At 44.0% G+C, this 18,205-nt stretch overlaps 1 protein-coding gene across 1 annotated transcript in view; it reads left to right on the top strand.

Annotated features, from left to right (window-relative positions):
• The first annotated feature begins 407 nt into the window (after positions 1–407).
• Positions 408–18,205, top strand: part of MYO1E (myosin IE) — a 196,861-nt gene continuing 179,063 nt past the window's right edge. The window contains exon 1 of the mRNA XM_004421637.3: positions 408–768. Within this exon, the coding sequence (XP_004421694.1) occupies positions 766–768 (3 nt within the window). The 5' untranslated portion in view covers positions 408–765. The remainder of the gene's footprint in view (positions 769–18,205) is intronic.

The following is an 18,205-nucleotide window of genomic DNA, read 5'->3' as shown; positions in this document are numbered from 1 at the left end:
CACGACTCTGATCTTTTATGCTGATAAAATATTTCCTCCTTTAAAAAAAAAAAAGTTGTGGGAACATCATACCACTTCAGCTTGGAAGGTAAAACTACTCTAACTTTCGAGTTTAAAAAAAAAAAAAAAAAAGTGAGAGGTTTACCTCCCTTTCACACAGAGTTTTCTTCCTAACAGCTCAGGTCTTGCAAACGGGAGCGAGCTGGGTCAGCAGCGCTCTTCTCAGGCTGGCGTGGAGGAGGACTACAGGATCCAGAGGTCTTTGGAAACTCCAGCAGCTCCAAGCTTGTTGGCTACTACGGTTTCCCTGAGGAGTGACGCTGTGAAAACAAACCCTGATTGGTCAGGCCTGAGCTGAATTCTCCATTTATGGACAGATTGCCCAGCCCGAGCCGAGGCTCAGCCAGAGGAGTACTGAGTAAGTAGCCGAAGAAAGAGGAGCGAGGCAGGGCAGCTAGGAAGACGCGCAGAGAGCATCGGACTCACCTAGGCGGACACCAAGCGCCTGGTCCGAGTGGACCCCTGCCCTCGGCAGTATGCGCCTCTCCTGCTAAGTCGTCTCATTCTCGCCCTCACCTAGCGCCGCCGATCCCGCCTGGATGGAGTCCCCCCAGGGTTCCCATTGGCTCCTGTGAGTGCTTGGGTGTCGAGAGCCTGTTTTTGGCGAAGGGAACCAACTTTTGAAGTTCGCCCAGGAGACTCCGTTCCAGCCCCAGCTCCCCGGCAGCCGGACCCGGCAGAGGCGCGACCGCGGCGCGAGTCACCATGGTGAGTTGGCCGCGCCGCGTCCCGGGACGCCTGAGCCTGGGATGGGGCAGGAAGCCCGGGCGCAGGGCACCCACCTTGGGCGCGCTGCCGAGGCCAGGGGTGGAGAAGGTGGACGCGGGAGTCCGCACGTCGCGAGCTCCTGTTTCCTGCTGCTCCGTCCACCCGGGCTGGGGGAGAGGAGCGAGGGGCCAAGGAAAACTTTCTTTCGAGTCGCTTTCGGCGTCGCGAAACTTTTTGTGGCCGGGTTGCGATGTCTGCCAGCTGTCGGAAGCGGGAGTGTGGGCCGATCTGGGTCCAGGGGCACGGCCCGCGGGGGTCCCTTTCTTCCTGCTGGGGAGGTGCCCCTCTGGTCCTCCCGGCTGGGGAGGCCGGCGGGCACGTCGGCGCGGCAGCCGGCTGTCTGCGCCCTCCCCGCCCGTCCCCCGGCCGCGCTCCCCTCCCCGCCGGCGGGCACCGGCGCAGGCGGACTCCTCTCCCCGCCGCCGCCCGGCCCGCGCCCGCAGCTGGCCCGCCCGGCAGCGCACGCCGGCGGGGGCGCGCGGGCCGCACAAAGGCAGGCGGGGTCGCCAGGTGGGGGCGCCAGGTGGGGGCGCCAGGTGGGGCAAGCACCTGGCGGGGGGCAGGCTGCGGAGAGCGAAGGGGGACCGGGGCAGCCGCGAGCTTCGCTGGCCTGGACCTGGCGGGGCGCCGGCCCCCCGCAGGGTCTCTGCGCCGAAAAGGCCGAGTAAACACCCCCCACCCCCAGCCCTCCCCCAAGTGCGAGGTGCCTGGCGCTTTGCGGGGGTACGGCGAACGGTCCGCACGGGAGGAAGTCGAGGGTTTTTGTTCTTTTTCCTTGGGCGCTTTGGGAATATATGGAAGTGGCTGGCTTTTTCTGTGACTTTTCCTCTACCGCCACCTCCCCGCCCCCATCACCTTAGCCCCATCCCTTGGGCTTTGGTGTGGTGTACTTTTCTTTCGGCAGCACAAAAGCAAGGACTCTATTTTGAAGAGATTGGCAGTCCGTCAGAAAAACAAAAAAAGTTCTCCTACAAGGCTTCATAGTTTCCACACTTGCTCTTTTCAAATGATCCGGCTGAGGTGGATGAACTGGTCCTCTTCTGGGTGTTGAGTTGTTTTTAATGACAGTGAAAGTGGAGCTCTGTCTAAATGGTAACGACTACAGCACTCATTTAAACATCTGTCCCGAGTAGCAGCCTGAGGCAATCACAGCCAAGGCCCATCGCAACCACATACAACGCTAAAAAGCAGCCCTTGACCCAGTGCTGTGTTTATTCAAAAGAATGATTAAAAAAAAACAAACAAAATATTTAAAAGGGCATCCTTGACCAAAGCTTTTTCTTTTTCTGTAGTCTAAAATTATGTCACCTTTGCCCCTGCCTAAGAGGACACTTTATCTGGAAATAAATTTCCTCTTTCAGTTTTAAGGTTTAAGAAGTCAGTCTACCCTAAATTATTTTTGGAACCCCGATACAAAACCATTTAATTACCCCGAGTGTGTGTCTGGGTGGAGCTACTTAACTGGGTCACTGCCTAATTGGCCACTTGAACATAAGCAGTGTGATAGTCCTAGGGCTTTAGAATTGCTATAATTATTTTCCATGGTTCAATATCTCTAAAAAAAAACAACATGTTTTTGCCAAGAGCTTAAAGAATCTTACTGAATTTAAATACTTGAGTGGTACCTTGAGAAAATTAACTTCCCCTTAGTTTACTTATTTTTCATGCTGAGCAGACTTGAAAAGTAGTCTAGGATGCCTTTTTTGGAGACCTTGGAGACTCGGTGCTCCATTCGGCCCCATTGCTGTTGAAGTAGATGGTTGGTCAAATGGGCGCAGAGGAGGAGTGTTCTAAGGAAGAGAGTCATTTCCAGGGTTGTGTAGCATGTCTGGCAGAGGACAGGGTGTGACTTACCTGTTGATGGGTGCCCTGCCAACAGCACAGATGGCCATGTTGTGGGCTGCCAGGAGACTATCAGTGCATCAGATACAGTTGCTGAAGCCACAAGTCCTTGACAGAAAAGTTGAAACAGCTGGCTGTCCAGAAATAGGAGATGTGCCATCATTTGATCTGCTGGATTTGGAGTAATTTGGCAAAAATTAAATGAATCATTTCTTCACTGGCTTGAAAAATTGTCTGTTAGATATGTGAAATTGCCTTAGAACAGAGCATCAGCATCTTAAATAGTCAGAAACCTCAGTTATCATGTTTTCTGTTTATGTAAGACCCCTTCAAGCCAAATGAGGCTTCATTTTGTCTCACATCTGCCTGGGTCTGCCCAGCTGCATCCCTCAGCTGCTTAGGACAGGAAGAGAAGGGGCATTGCTCTCAGTGGGTGTGGCTGAGGGTTAGCCTGGAGGATATAATACATCAGGCCCTTGGCTGGGCTGGAGGGAGAGCACCTGTACTGTGGGTTTCTGTGTGTGTGTATGTCATCTCTTAGGAAATCTGGTAGCACGTTGGGAAGGCTCTCCACCTGTACCCAAGGCCCTACCAAGTCTCATTCAGTTGTGACTCATGAGGAAGATTGCCATCTTCTGACTCATGAACACAATGTACAGTTTATAGACCTCCTCCTATCTTCCTCCTGAAAACTCACTTTGGGACACTTTTTTCCATCTTTGGAGAACCAGGAACACTACCAGCAATAGTAATTTGTATCTTTTTCCTTAGGAGACTAGACCTGAAAAAAAAAATTCTCTGCATGTCTTTATAATTTCGTTCATGTTGGTTAGGAGGGTACAACAGTCTCCTTTGACTTTAATTAATAATAATAATACCCATGTAAGCTTTCCTTTGTAGAATCTGGCTTTATCATCATCCACAAAGAAAGTTCTGCTTTTGTGGCCATGACCAGTTTGGACTGTCTAATGGACTGGAACCCATGTCTATAGCTCTGTTATATACTTTGGACTTAGAAATTATAATTCATAGGGCTTCTGTGACTTTATACTGAGTTGAGTGAATTTGAATCGGCCGTCACCACAGAATGTGTTCAAGATACGTTCCCTTTTTCTGACTTGCATATTACTTGTGAGTAAATTGCAGATTTTACACATAAAAGTGCACAGGAATAGATTATGAACTTAGAAATCTGATGGATAGCTGACTACAAGGGAGGTAAGTTCCTTTGGGTGAAGGCATGACATGTATTTAGAAAGTCTGGAATCCATTTCAAATGTTTTCTGGGAAGGTAAGCTAGTCCATTCCCACTGATTAGTTTATCAGATTGCTAAGTAGTCTCCTGGCCAAAACAATATTATTCTACAAAATAAAACCAGAAAGGAATGGGATAAAGTGCAGAAAAGTTTTGATGGGGGCAGAGGGGTTAGGGAAAGATCTGGAGTCCAGGCCATTTTCTAGGGCGAAGTGTGAGTGTGCCAGCCTAGTGGGAAATATATGGCCAGCCCAGGGCAAGGAGGGAAGTGGGGCAGTGTATGGAGAGAGATGGAGAAGTGGAGGAAACAGACAGTTGCAGAAGCTGAAAGCCACCTCCTGCACAGTTTTGCCAAGGATTTCAGCTTTCTCAGTGGTTGCAAACTCAAATGTCTAGGAAGGCCAGGATACAATTTTTGATGGAGGCTGGCCTCTAGAGGGTAAATATGGAACGTATGCCCCATCTAAAGAGGCACCATTACTTGACCATATTGCCAAATTGTCTTCTTTTTTGAGAGAAGCTGGAAATCCAGATTTTTATGGCACACCTGCCAATTTTTAAGTGTTCTGATCATTGCTGAGAATCCAGACAAACACCTGCAGTTCAGCTGTTTGCAGCCGCTCTATTGTAAGTCTCAAAGTGGTGTCCTGTGAACCAAGTGCTTCCTTCCATTCACTCACCAACAGGAAGGTCTCAACTTCAGCCACCTACCACAGTAATGGTGTTAGATTTTTATTGATATATCCATACCTTCCCACTGTGTTTCCCTTAAGAGAGGGAGTTGCCGGGTCTTTTCGGCCCATGGGATATTAAACGGGAAATCTGCATCCAGCTGCTACAATTCGGAGCTATCTAAACACCAGTGTAGATAGTTCTATGAGTGATGAGGCTATAAACTGAATGTCTCTTTCTTAACCCTTCCAATTCCCTCCTCCAGTGAAATACCCATCCCTCCCACCCCAATATTGCACGATGGACCTCTTTTATTATTCTTTTCCCAGTTGAATCTCATGAATTCAAGGTCTGTTTCAGGAGTTATCCTTGGGGCTAGATAATGAGCATTTCGTAAATATGACTTGGAATATGCAACTTTTTCCTCCTGTACTTAGTGTTAATGTCATGAACCTGTGTTAAACTAAGATGAACGAGAGAACATGTAGTCCTTCGCATTTCCTGATGAGGAGAGGACCGAGTCTTATTACTTGGTAAGAACTTGCGGAAGCTCTTTTCATCAGCTTCAAAAGGCAGAAATATTTTGAAACCTCTGCACAAGTGCAGGTATTATCAGTTTCATAATGAGATAGATAGAAATTATGTACACTCATGATTTTCCAAATTTGAGTCATCTACTATTTTGTTTTTTCAAAGATGCAGCAACTTGTGTTTTTTTTTAATAATTTTTATTATTTTTTTATTTTTGTGAGGAAGATCAGCCCTGTGCTAACATCTGCCAATCCTCCTCTTTTTTTGCTGAGGAAGACTGGCCCTGGGCTAACATCCATGCCCATCTTCCTGCACTTCATATGGGACGCCGCCACAGCATGGCTTGACAAGCGGTGCATTGGTGTGCGCCCGGGATCTGAACTGGTGAACCCTGGGCCATCGCAGCGGAGTGCGCACACTTAACCGCTTGCGCCACCCGGCCGGCCCCAGCAACGTGTTTTTATCAATATGTGATTAAAATGAGTTTCTTCATGGTGAGTTTTTAATTAATTATTTTTCTTACCTTGCTGGGGCTTAATATTTACAGAGCAAATAAGGGGTTAAAGGTTAAATGCCAAAGGTATTAAAAATAAACATCTCACCCTTATAAGAACATTCTGTAATAATGGTAAACAAGTTGTGTTTTGAATTTCAACTTCAGAATTTATTTTGGCAGAGACAAAAGGTTTTTGGGCATCCTAGTGGAGTATTTTTTTACATATCTTTATAACAGCCACATTTGAGGGAAGCAGAACTATAACGGTCGTCCCTATAATAGTGACATTGTCTTTGGCAAGCCATGGAACTTACGCTGTACATCTGAGTGAAGTCAGCCCTCCCTTCTGAGTTGCCGCCATGGGAACAACGTCATTAATAGTGTTCAAAGCACTTTTGAATGGTCATTTAAGAAAATCTATTCTTTTACTTCCTTTATGACCTAAAATATGTGTGTCCAACCTGATCACCTATCTTACCAGAATTTGCACCAGGTCCCTCTCAACTGTTTCCAGACGTTATGTTCTGCCTCACAGTGGGAAACATTGGCCCTACTGAAGATGTGCAATATCATGTAGAACAGGTTCTAGAGGCCAAAGAGGAGGTGGCCCTTTCCAGGAGTAAGTGTCAGAATGGCTCTGAAGGGGGCCACACAGTCTTGGGTGTTTTGAGTTCTGATGTGTTTGTTAAAAATTATTCATAGCACTTTATAATCATTTACTACATTGTAGAAAGTAAAACACACGCTACATTGTAGAAAGCCCAAAAGAGAGCTTAAGGGCTCTATCCTAAATCCTTTTGCCTGACTTCCTGGAGAGATCTAGAAGGGTTAAATGACTTGCAAAATCTCAGAGCTAGGTTTTGGCTGAGCTGGTGCCAGAGTCCAGGTTTTCTGATCCCAATCTAATAAGGCTTTTCCCACCAAACCATGATGGTGGATTAGAGTCTATTTCCTTAGAGTCTAGACATGACCAGGTAGCTTTCTTTCTGAGACTCTTCAAAAAACTCTGCTTGGAGATGGAAGGTTGTTACTTATTTTTGATTCATTACTGTATTGACTTCAAAAGATTATAAGAAAGAAATTTAGAAGAATTTGCCCATAATAACACTACCCTAATGGTAATTATTTTCATGGTTTTGGATTTCCTTCTAATCTCTCCCACACACATATCCTTTTTATGTAGTTGTAATTATGGGGCAAATATACAATGGGTGCTGTGTATTTTCCCACTTACTTTATAAATCCTTTTCCTTGGTAAGCATATTTATCATATTTTGGTGGCGGTATAATACTCCCATGTATCCTGATTACTCAACCTGAGTCGTAACTGTACAGAGATTTCTTCTCCAGAGTTGTGTACTGGGGAGAGTTCTGCCCTGTACCCACTAGAACTGCTCCGGTCAGTAATAGGCTGCTCAGCCTCCTGTCGCTCCTGATACATGGAGCCCCCTCTTTGGTATAGAGTCTGGAGCAGGATGGGCAGGCGTCGGGTACACTCCACACTCCCAAGTCCTGGCCCAAAGGTAGGTTCCACCAGTGTTCCCCTTGGATTCTGACATTGACACTCATTTGTGTGACACCAGTGAGTGCTCAGGCCTCTGGCTCCAACTTGGCAAATATGAGTAGTTCTATCAGAGAACCCAGGTGGTTGGAGATATAGAGCTTTGAACCCCACATGGAGAAGACACAGCAATTGTGAAGGAGGTTAGCATACATGCTTGATATGTAGGAATTCTTACCAAATACGGTGCCAACCACTGGGAAATCAAAGATGAATTCAGCCTTGCCTCTGCTTATGAGAGGCTCATAGTCTAGCGGAGAAATGATAACAAAGAGTTTTCATATACATCATTTCATTTCCTTGCACCAATGATGGTTTTTGTTGCCATTTTGCAGGTAACAAAGTGTAGTGAGGGAAAGAGGATTGTTCAGGGCCATACAACTGGTATGTAATGAACCAGGTCTGCTAACTTTATGCGCTTTCAAAAGTGATTGAATAAATTATTTTTAAAGTTAAAATTTCAGAGTCTGAGTATCTGTATAACACTTCATCATTTCACACACTCCTGAGGGAAGGCAAAGCTAATAAAAAAATCGTATATTTTAGTTAATTTTACTCAACAGTACCAGGGTGGGCTAATTTAGACCTAAGAGCACTGTCTATTGTGAATAATAAGGGTCTGGGTTTTAATTTTCTTGTTTTGGGACTTTGCATATGATGAAATTTGGGGACTAGATGATATCACACTGGGAGCAAGCATAAAAGTAAAAGTCATCCTAGAAAGCCCTCTGATCTCAATTAGGTTAAAAAAACAGAAAATAAGATAACTACAAGAAATTTAGCCCTTTAGTCCTTGTATACGTGACAGAAAACAGACAAAAAAATTAGGATATCATATCATTAGTCTCTTAGTAATTTAATTGGTGTGACCAGCATTTCATATTGACAGCAATTCAGCTTAATATTATTTGGTAACAGAATGATTTGGACAGTATCAGTGTCTGATTCTAAGGCATTTTCAAAAATAACAAAAAAATAAGATTTTTAGTGTCCCAAGTAGATGCAGACCTTTGTTACAGGAAATTTTCAATTTGAATGTAGAAACACCTATTAAGCTATCTTAGAGTGTAAATAAAGGCAGCTTCCTCTAAGACTGAGGAATGCTCTAATGCAGAAATATGTCTGCAAAGTGATAGCAATTCTCTGTGTTATTCTCCATAGTTTTAACATGTATTTCCAATTAAGAAGAAAAAATACATAAACCTACAATTCTTCATATAATTTTAGGGGGTTCGTAAACCTCCAAAGCCAGTGCAATATTATCCCAAGAGTTGTAGCCAACATTGTCTTGAGATGAATATTAGGGAGTATGGTCAGTTCTGGACCTATGTCAGGTTATTTTAATGACAATTGACATATACAATCAAATCAGTAGTAAGTCCCATTGAGTGTGTTAGGTAAAGTGTCATTAGAGATTGCATCCCAGGATGTTCAGTACATCTTAGCATCTCTTAGTCACCTTTTTTTCACCCTATTGTGTCTGTTAGGGTTTGTTATAACAAACCACCCCAAACTTGGTGGTTTAAATAATAAACATTTATTATTTCTCATGATTTTCTGCAACAGCTGGGCAGTTCTGGGCTGGACTGGCTCATCAGATCCCTGTGGTAAGCTGGTGGCTTGGCTGGGGATGGATGATCTAGGATGGCCTCACTCACGTGTCTGATAGTTGGCACAGTTTCAGTTGGGGCAATGGAGATGACTTGGCTGTATATCTCTTGTCACAACAGGCTAGTCCTGGCTTGTTTGCATAGCAGTGGTCACAAGGTTCCCAAGAACAGTGAAAGAGAAAGCAAGCCCCAGTGCATAAGCGTTTTTTAAACCTCTGCTTACATCATGCTTGCTGTTGTCCCATTGGCCAAAGTGAGTCACACGGCCAAGCCTGGAGTTAGTGTGCGAGAGGCCTACCCAAGGGCTCAGATATAGTTCCCCACCCTCAACCTTTTCTTTCAGCTTGCCTTGGTTGAGTGATTACGTTGAGGTAGGAATAGATTGAGTGACAGCTTCAGTTTCCCCTGGCCGACCCTCTGAACCCCTGCGTATGACAGAAGCCCCCGTGGCTCCTGACACATCCACTGCTGTTTGCCCAAAGCGCGAGGAATTGGAACTGCAGTTCTTTTGCATGATGGAGACTCATTATGATTTTTAAATTGCTGTCTTTGTTGGGAAGGAAAGTAAAAGCAGAAGCTCACGACAAGAAAAGTCATTTTCTGTCGGTTAAAGAGAGCTTTGTGAAAATAACAAACATTTTACATGTAAGTCCAAACTGAGACAGCAATGAATCATGCCAAACCAGCCTGGGCTGGATGGCCTGTTGGACAGAAGGGTGGAATAATACTGTTTGGAACAGGTGGGGACAATACTGCTCGCTGCCTAATTCTGCCTTTTCAGCCAGCACTGAGCTGTCCATGTGGAGAAAGACATTCCTTACACACACAAAAATACTTTTTTGTCTTGGTTGAAAGTCATGTCTTTTGGACTATAAAATGGTTCTCAAAATAACTCCGTGTCAATTCCATATTTTGTGAGCCCCATTCTGTGCTATCTGTGGGCTCCTCAAAAGATGTGAATTGAGTAGGATTAACTTAGCTTTGTGCACAGGTCTCAAAAAATCCATTAACCTATAGATCTTTCACTTTGACTTGCTCTCTTTCTCCTTTTCTCTTTTTAAATAGAAAATTTAAAACTACACAAAAGGGGAGAAAACTTATCCTCCAATTTCAACAATTGACAACTCATGGCCAATTTTGTTTTCTCTGTTTTGTTAATGTGGTGAATCACATTGATGGATTTGTGGATGTTGAACTATCCTTGCATCCTTGGAGTAAATCCCACTTGATCATGGTGTATGATCCTTTTAATGTATTATTGAATTTGGTTTGTTGAGGATTTTTGCATCTATGTTCATCAGGGATATTGGCCTGTAATTTTCTTGTAGTATCCTTGTCTGGTTTTGGTATCAGGGTAATGCTGGCCTTATAAAATGAGTTTGGAAGTGTTCCCTCCTATTCTATTTTTTGGAAGAATTTGAGAAGGATTGGTATTAATTCTTCTTTAAATCTTTGATGGAATTCACCAGTGAAGCCATCTGATCCTGGACTTTTCTTTGTTGGGAGGTTTCTGATTACTGATTCAATCTCCTTAATAATTGGTCTATTCAGATTTTCTATTTCTGAAAATAGGTTGTATGTTTCTAAGAATTTATCCATTTCTTCTAGGTTGTCTAATTTGTTGGTGCGGAATTGTTCCAATCTTGTTTTCTCTTTTCTCACCTTCCCTTGGTTTATTTTGAAGCAAATCTTAGATATCATATCATTTCATCCTACCTACCTCCGTATTACATTAGCTTTTAAATACAGGAAAACTCAGCTCTTGGCACTAACTACTCTTTGGGCTGGAAGAAGGGGTGTGTCTCGGAGAACCACAGCCAGTAGCTTCCCTTTGACTTTTAACAGTAGGGGCTTTGTTTTACAGAACAATGTAGACAGCCCGTCACTGGGTGGACTTCTTAAAGCTTGGCACAGTCTCATCCGCAGGAATATTTGGCAGTGATATCTCAGCATCCATTGTCTTGGTGTGCAGGGCAGGTGTGGCTCTCTACCCTACAGTCCTAGCTCTGTTCAGGCACTACCTTTAGGTATGATGGGTAGAGCCAGTTTGTGGTTATTAGTCTCTTCATTCCTTCTCATCCGTACCCGTATCATGGGGATGGCTGTACAAATAATATTTGTTTCTTTCGACGATCAGATACCTTTAAACGGGGCCGGCCTCGTGGCTTGGCGGTTAAGTGCTTGCGCTCCCCTGCTGGCGGCCCGGGTTCGGATCCCAGGTGCACACCGAGGCACCAGCTTCTCCGGCCATGCTGAGGCAGCGTCCCACATGCAGCAACTGGAAGGCTGTGCAACTGTGACATACAACTATCTACTGGGGCTTTGGGGGAAAAAAATAAATAAATTAAAAAAAAAAAAAGATACCTTTAAACGTAGAATGTCAAGATGAGAAATATCCCGGAGACTACTTGGGGGTGTCTGTGAAATTGTATGCTGAAGTTTGTGTCTGTGTTCATGTGTGCATTTTTTCCTGGGAAGAAGATTCATAAATCCCCAAAGTGGTTCATGGCCTCCACAAATGACCCTCTAAGGTCCAGAGAATTAAGTAGCCTGACCAAAATCAACCCCTGGCAAGTTAATAGGAGAGGTGGCCCTAGAATACAAGTCTCTTGACTCACAATCCAGGGATCTTGGTCCTAAACCTGCTTTAACTGGAAATGTTTGGAAATCAAACATAATAAAGCGTTAGAGAGAAGGGAGGTTGAAAGTGTTAAGTTAAAATCATTTTTTGTAAGATTCCCAGAGATACTAGACCAATATGTTACCATGAGGTAGTGGTGGGTATTATTTATTGACAACTAACTTGATTTTTCATAATAATAATAAAACATAAAAATAGAGTCACAGCATTGGTCTTGTGTTTATTATATTTTTATATTCTCCTGTGATCACAAAGAGAAATACATCCAATACAGACTTCAAATATAAGTCAAGGGCATAAGGTTTTAACTTTATGTAAATAATTGAAAGCTCATTATTTTCCTGGTGAGGATTCATTGTATTAATTATAAAATTAATATTTACTAATGGAGGACACATAAGAAGGAAATTGCTGGACTCCAATAACTGGACTCTGGAGCAGATTTCTGTGCTCTGTTTCTATTATCTAGGACTAGGGCTTGGGGTGTAGAAAAAAAATTGGAACTGGGATAGCCTCTTCCTTCTGCCTCTTCCTTTCCCCTGCCCTCAAGCCCCAACGACACCCTCCATCTATGTAGCGTCCTGTTCTTTCCCCACAAGGCTTGTTCCCTTCTAGATGTCTGCAGGACGGGTGAGGAGGAGGATTGGAGAAGGCAGGAAACATACTCTGCACCTGCTCAGAAGTGAGGACACATAGTTAAGGCTGCCAAAAGAAGAGGGGCTCTCTCCTCCCACCGCAGAGCCCTCTTTCTCCTCCTCGGTTGAACCCTGCTTAGCACCTGCCCAGCAAGTGTGGAGCGCCAATGTGTCAAGAATTGTCTGCTCTGCAGAGACAATAAGGCACAGTCATCTTTGTTTGGGGCTATGAATCCGAGTCTTCAGTTTTTGCAGCAGTTGTATTTAAGTGTCAGTTGGCAAAGGTGTATTTTATATACTAGTCCAAATATAAGATGTAGTGAATTGCAAGATTCCACCACCTACTGAGTCCTATGGATTCCACCTCCGAAGCGTGGCTTCAACCTTTTTGCTTTGTCTCTCACCTAGATTGCCTGGCCAAGTTTAACTACTTGCTGTGCCCCTTATAGGTATGGATATTCTCACCTTTGGCTGATGTCTGGCTGCAATCAATTCCTTCCCTTTCCCCATCCCAACAGTCTAATTCTACTTTTAGGCCAGCTCTAATGCCACATTCTTGAGTCTCATAGTTGGAAGTTATCTTGAAAATCCCAGGCTCTTTATCTGCAAAGCTCTTATGAATGTTTATGTGCATTTTATTTTCCCTTCTGATCAGTTACTTTTCAGGTAGAGTCCTCTCTCATTCTTCTTTGTATCCCACCCCATTTTGTGACCTGTCATACTAGGTATCCAGTTTAAATGTATTGAGGGAAATTTTTAAACGTACTGGGGGGAAAAATGCTTGCATTGCCTTCTGCTGTGTGGGAGTATACATTCTTTCAAACTGCCCCCTAGGTCTTTATCTTGAGTGACAAAAGTAGAGTGCAGAACTGCCAACACTGGGAAGCACTCTTAAAATTCACTCCAATAAACTGCTGCTCTTGGTTACTCTGCTAATGGAATGAAACAGGTAGGAGTGAAGCAGTGAAAGCGCCCTGTGATTCAAATGTCACTGGAGCCTTTGATTTTAGTGGGAATGATGAAGCTGCCTGATCTAGGTGTCACTCCTCGCTTCATTCAGCATGCCCTTTGAAGAGATGGAATGGTGAGGGCAGAGAGAAGAGGATAAAGATGCATATTAAAAGGGCGCCTGAAAGCCGAGCCGATCATTCACGGAACATTCACGGAAGGCACGAGAGTCCGTCAGCCCATCATCACACCTTTGTTCGCTCATCAGTCAGCTCTAATGTTGAAAGCAGGGCAAACACCCTTCCCCCTATTGTTTCGGAATCTGTGAAGAAAGATAGTTCTCCCAGAAAATGGAATCTATTGTGTATGTTACCAGTGATTTTCACAAGTGTGAATGTTTAAGAAATAGGCAAAGATAATAGATGGAAGAAAGGATTGAAAGAATTGAAATGGGATTTTTGTGTGTGTGTGTGTGAGGAAGATCAGCCCTGAGCTAACATCCATGCCAATCCTCCTCTTTTTCCTGAGGAAGACCGGCCCTGAGCCAACATCCACCGCCAATCCTCCTCCTTTTTTCTCCCCAAAGCCCCAGTAGATAGTTGTATGTCATAGTTGCACATCCTTCTAGTTGCTGTATGTGGGACGCGGCCTCAGCATGGCCGGAGAAGCCGTGCGTCCATGCGCACCCGGGATCCGAACCCGGGCCGCCAGTAGCGAAGCGCGCCCACTTAACCGCTAAGCCACGGGGCCAGCCCCCTGAAATGGGATTTTGAAGCAGACTTTTTATTGCATGTGGTTTTGGAGGACAGGTTGAATTCAGATGTTTAAAATTCACAGGTAATTCAAATACTGGTAAATTCAAACTGTCCTCCTGAAATCTTTGTACTGGAACTCATCAACTAACAAAATGGGCAGATTTTCATTTTTGAGCTTTTTGGAGTATGTTTTCCACGCTCAGCTGCAGGTAGATGGGGTGAGGTATTTGAAGTTCACCAGAGTATGGAAGAAACAGCCTCCAAGGTGAGGCAGGGGGGAATGGGAGAAGTCCAGGTAATTCGTGGGGTCTGGGAAGACTGTATGATCACCAGTTTGAACATTTTGAGTGAGAAATTTTGAGTGGCTTGTAGACCAGGAATGGCCAAGTTGAGACAGGCAAGGTAAATTGGGGCTCTCCTGCCAAGGAGAGGTTTTTAAGTGATATTAATTCATTAAGTATTTGTTTACTGTTCTGTCCTCCTAGACTGTAAACTCCTTAAGGGGACACCACATCACACTCCTTTTTGTATTTCGGTCACCTAGTACAATGTCTGGGGTGTGGTAGAAATCAACGACTTTGCTGAATTGAACCAAACTGTTCCTCACTAGACCAAACGTACGTGGACAGCCGAAAACCTTCCAATGCAACTTGGTTGTAGCAAGGCCGCCTCCAATGAATGAGTGATTGATGAGAGCGGTGGATTAAAGTAGACAGTTAACTAATTGTAAACTGGAAATGTTTTTCCAAGATAAAAATAGCTCCCTCAGATAAAACCAGTAGGGCTTCCTTTTGAGTTTTCTTTTAATAGAACAGGATATTAGCAAGTTCAGCTCAGCTCCTGCAGGCAGACTGCAGAGGAGAGCGGAGTGGGCTGGATTGGCTTCTACATCTGACTCTCATTCCTTTTATTCCAATCCTCCTTCAACGCAGACCAGCAGAGGCTAACTGATTGCCTGAGACCACACAACCAGTCCCAGCTTGTCCCCTTAAGGGGTGGTGCAGCTCTTCCCAGGCAGAAATGGAAACAAAATTCACCAGGCCCCTTAATGAAGAGACGTTCCCAACTCCAAATGGAACCATTCCAAATCAGGTGTGACCTGTGACCTTGCCCTAGGGCTTTTCTTCACTGTTGCTGGGGAGTGGTTAGGCTGTTTTCAGTGGTATAAAAGATCAATACCAGATTAACACATAGGATAAGAAGATTTTCCTTGTTCAGCTATGTGGACCTTCAGAATGTAAAACTTCCCGACAAAGTTACTATCTGTTCTGGTTTAAAGAGGAGAATTTATGGCCTTTGCTTTTCTTTAAGCGGACTAACTGCTCACCTGCCCAAGGGGGACCTAGTTTTGCTCTCCTCCACAGGCCAGACTGTCTCCAAGGAGACATGCTAATGGATTAGTTGTTCTGTTTATTCTGCTCCTCAAATTCTCGCATCTTCATTTGCATTGAGAGTAGAACTTCTTTGAGTATCTTGGCATTTCTCTTTGGTTTTGAATGGCTCTTAATGTTTTCTTTTAATGTTTTTTTGAAAAGTTGGTCAACCCTGAGTGATGGGTGTGGCTTTCTCTAAATAGGAGTTTTTCTGGGTGTGGGATGGAGAAAGTGAGAGGATTTTTAAAAAAAATTATATACACTACGTCTATACTACAACAAACTGTGGATTATTTTGGAGCCTGATATTTATGTGATTATGTTCTCTTGGCTCAAATACTTTAGTTTTGGGGGTTAAAAGATTAATGCATGCAAGGAAATGTTGGTATTTAGCCTGACAAAAACTGCATTTACAGAGCTGTGGTTTGCTTTTCAAAATGTAGAAAAGGTTTGTTTCTTCACCTATGACAAAGAATTCCAAGTATAAGACTGTTCTGGTTCATGTAGTAAATGCATTTTTATAAGTTCAGTGTAAATGACACATTTTAGATCAAATAGCTTTATAATGCACCAGGACAGCAATTCTCAATGCAGGGTGGAATCTGCCTTTCGGAAAAGGGAAATTAAAGGTAGAAGAAGCTTAAGTAGACTGATGTTGGTTAAGTCTAGGTATACTGGCCTCTTTAGAAAAGAAATGCTTTCTTTCCCTGCACCCTGAAGTTTGGGATTTTCAGAGCTGGGAAATCATGTAGTAGAACTTAATGTGATAAATCACTCAGACAAATACAGGATAATGCTAGTTTTGGACATATTTGTAATTATGCAGGGTTATGTGTTGATAAAGAGTTTTCAATGTCTTCAGTTTCTGAGGGTGTTCTGTGCTTTGCATTCTCAGTAATTCCTTCTGGAGACTTTAGCCTTTGGGGGGGGTGGGTGGGATATGCTTCTGTGAATTTAACAGTTTTCCACACCATTGAAGAGAAGAGAATCTGCTATTGGAATTAGCAATTACTGAGGCCCACTCTGTATTGTCCAGCATTTGTACCTCCTTTGAGGTAGGTATTATTTTTCTTGGTTTACAGATGAGGAAGCAATACATGAGTTAGGTAACCTGCTCAAGGTCGCCCATCTGAAAAGTGGCAGAGGACGAATTTAAATTCAGGACAGCCTGGATCTAAGGTCTGCTTTGGAGAGGATCTGTCTATTCCTAGACACGTACATATTCAAGTTGTGGGTCCCTGGGCTAGCAGCATGGGATGTTACTACAATTGCAAACCTTCAGGCCTCACCCTATACCTACTGATTCTGAATCTGCATTTTAACAAGATCCCCAGGTGATTGCAAAGCACTGGTGCACAGGAACACTGTGGTCCAAGCGAGGTAACTTGACGCCAAACGTGTAGCCAGAGGAATTCTGATGGTTGTGCTCCAGATATCATCTTCCAAGGACAGGGATGCAGCTAAACATCCCTGGCTTTCAGGGATGCAACCAATCGATTGTTTCTAATTATCCTGCTTAAGCAAGAATGACAGGGCAATCAATGCTCAGGAGTGGGACTGAGGGAAAGTTTTCTCCTAGGCAATTCTGGAGTCAGCTGTCCTTAAGTAGATGCACAGGATAGGTGGTTGTAAGCAGTCCATCCAGAATGTCTCCAGGCTGCTGTTGATGCCGAGCTTTCTACCATCACTGATCCCTCGGTGCTTCTGCATTGTTCTTGATAAAATGCTGTGTGTTTGGCAGTTAATAACACCTCACTGGGAGCTAGTCTATTGAATCTTCTCCTTAAAGTGACCAAGAACAGGAGAAGGAAGAAAGAGAGCCAGACTGGAGAATAGCAATAGCATGAAAATAGAGAAGGGTATTGAAAGGAGCCCAACCTCTAGAACATTCCAATCTTGGGGCTGGTGAAAGTATACTTTACCTTCTCCTCCTAACTGGTTTTCCTTTTAGAATTCTGCCAGACATCTAGGCTGGAGACATCAGGGTCCTTGTCTGTCGTTCTCCTCCCTTCCAGACTCCTGCTGGTTCCCAAGCCCTGTGAGTATGTCTTCACAGTGCTCTCTCTTCCTTTTTGCACCTGTCATTCTCGTTTGAATCTGCATTATCTCACACTGGGACCATTACAAGAATTTCTTAAGTGATCTTCACTCTCTTTCCCCTGAAATGTAAACAGCACTGCCAGAATCATCTTCCGGGTAATACAGCATTGCACCTGTCACTTTTACTTAAAAACTCTCAGCGCATACTGAGAACAGGCTAAAGCCCAAAATGCGGGACTGTCTCAAATCTATTCCAGACTGCCTCTGTCCAACTCTTATTTTCCAATAGCCCTTCTGGAATATGAAAAACCCATCAGGGCAGCCTGAATGCCTTGTTTCCACTATTCGCTCCTAGCCCAGTGCCTGCACACAATTGGTTCTCCATAAATACTGATTGATTAAATGAATGAATGAATGAGCTGATTCTCATGTTGACATTTTATAGTCTAGCTAGAATATTCTCCTTGATCAGGCCATTTTCCATGACTGGACTTCTCTTCCCTTTCTTGCCATTTATCGGAATCCTCTGAGGCCCAATAAAGGCTCATTTCCTGGAAACCTTTGATTTAGCTCTCTGAGATGATTTCTTCTTTATATCATAGCCCTTGTCATGGAGTTATTTACTTGGTGCTTAATTATGGGTAATCTTGCTTTTCTATCTGTGTATGAGTCAGACTGCCCAGAAAGACTGTAAGCCCCTTGAGGTCAGAAGTGATTTACATTTCTTTATCCTCGGAACTCACCATCTTTCCCTTTGGCGTTGCTGCATTCCTGTGCGCCCTCCTCATTCCAGCTCCCTCACAGCTCTTCCACAACACTTGCGTTGGATATTATGGTTGCTTGTGGATCAGGCACCTCCTCCCCTTAGGAAGACATGTGGTCCCTGGGGGCAGGTACTGCGTCATCTGCTTTCTTTGGGTGTCATCTATGGTTGTTGAATGATGGATGCTATAAGCTTTGTCCTTTTGAATTTTGTCTTCCTTTTCCTTCTGCTTGGTTCTTAGAACTCCCATTTCTC

The sequence above is a fragment of the Ceratotherium simum genome, chromosome 3 (genome assembly GCF_057802395.1).
Source record: "Ceratotherium simum simum isolate JZ-2026a chromosome 3, ASM5780239v1, whole genome shotgun sequence".
Lineage (NCBI taxonomy): Eukaryota > Metazoa > Chordata > Mammalia > Perissodactyla > Rhinocerotidae > Ceratotherium > Ceratotherium simum.
Note: the sequence above shows the minus strand (reverse complement) of the source record. Positions and strands in the feature narration are given on the sequence as shown.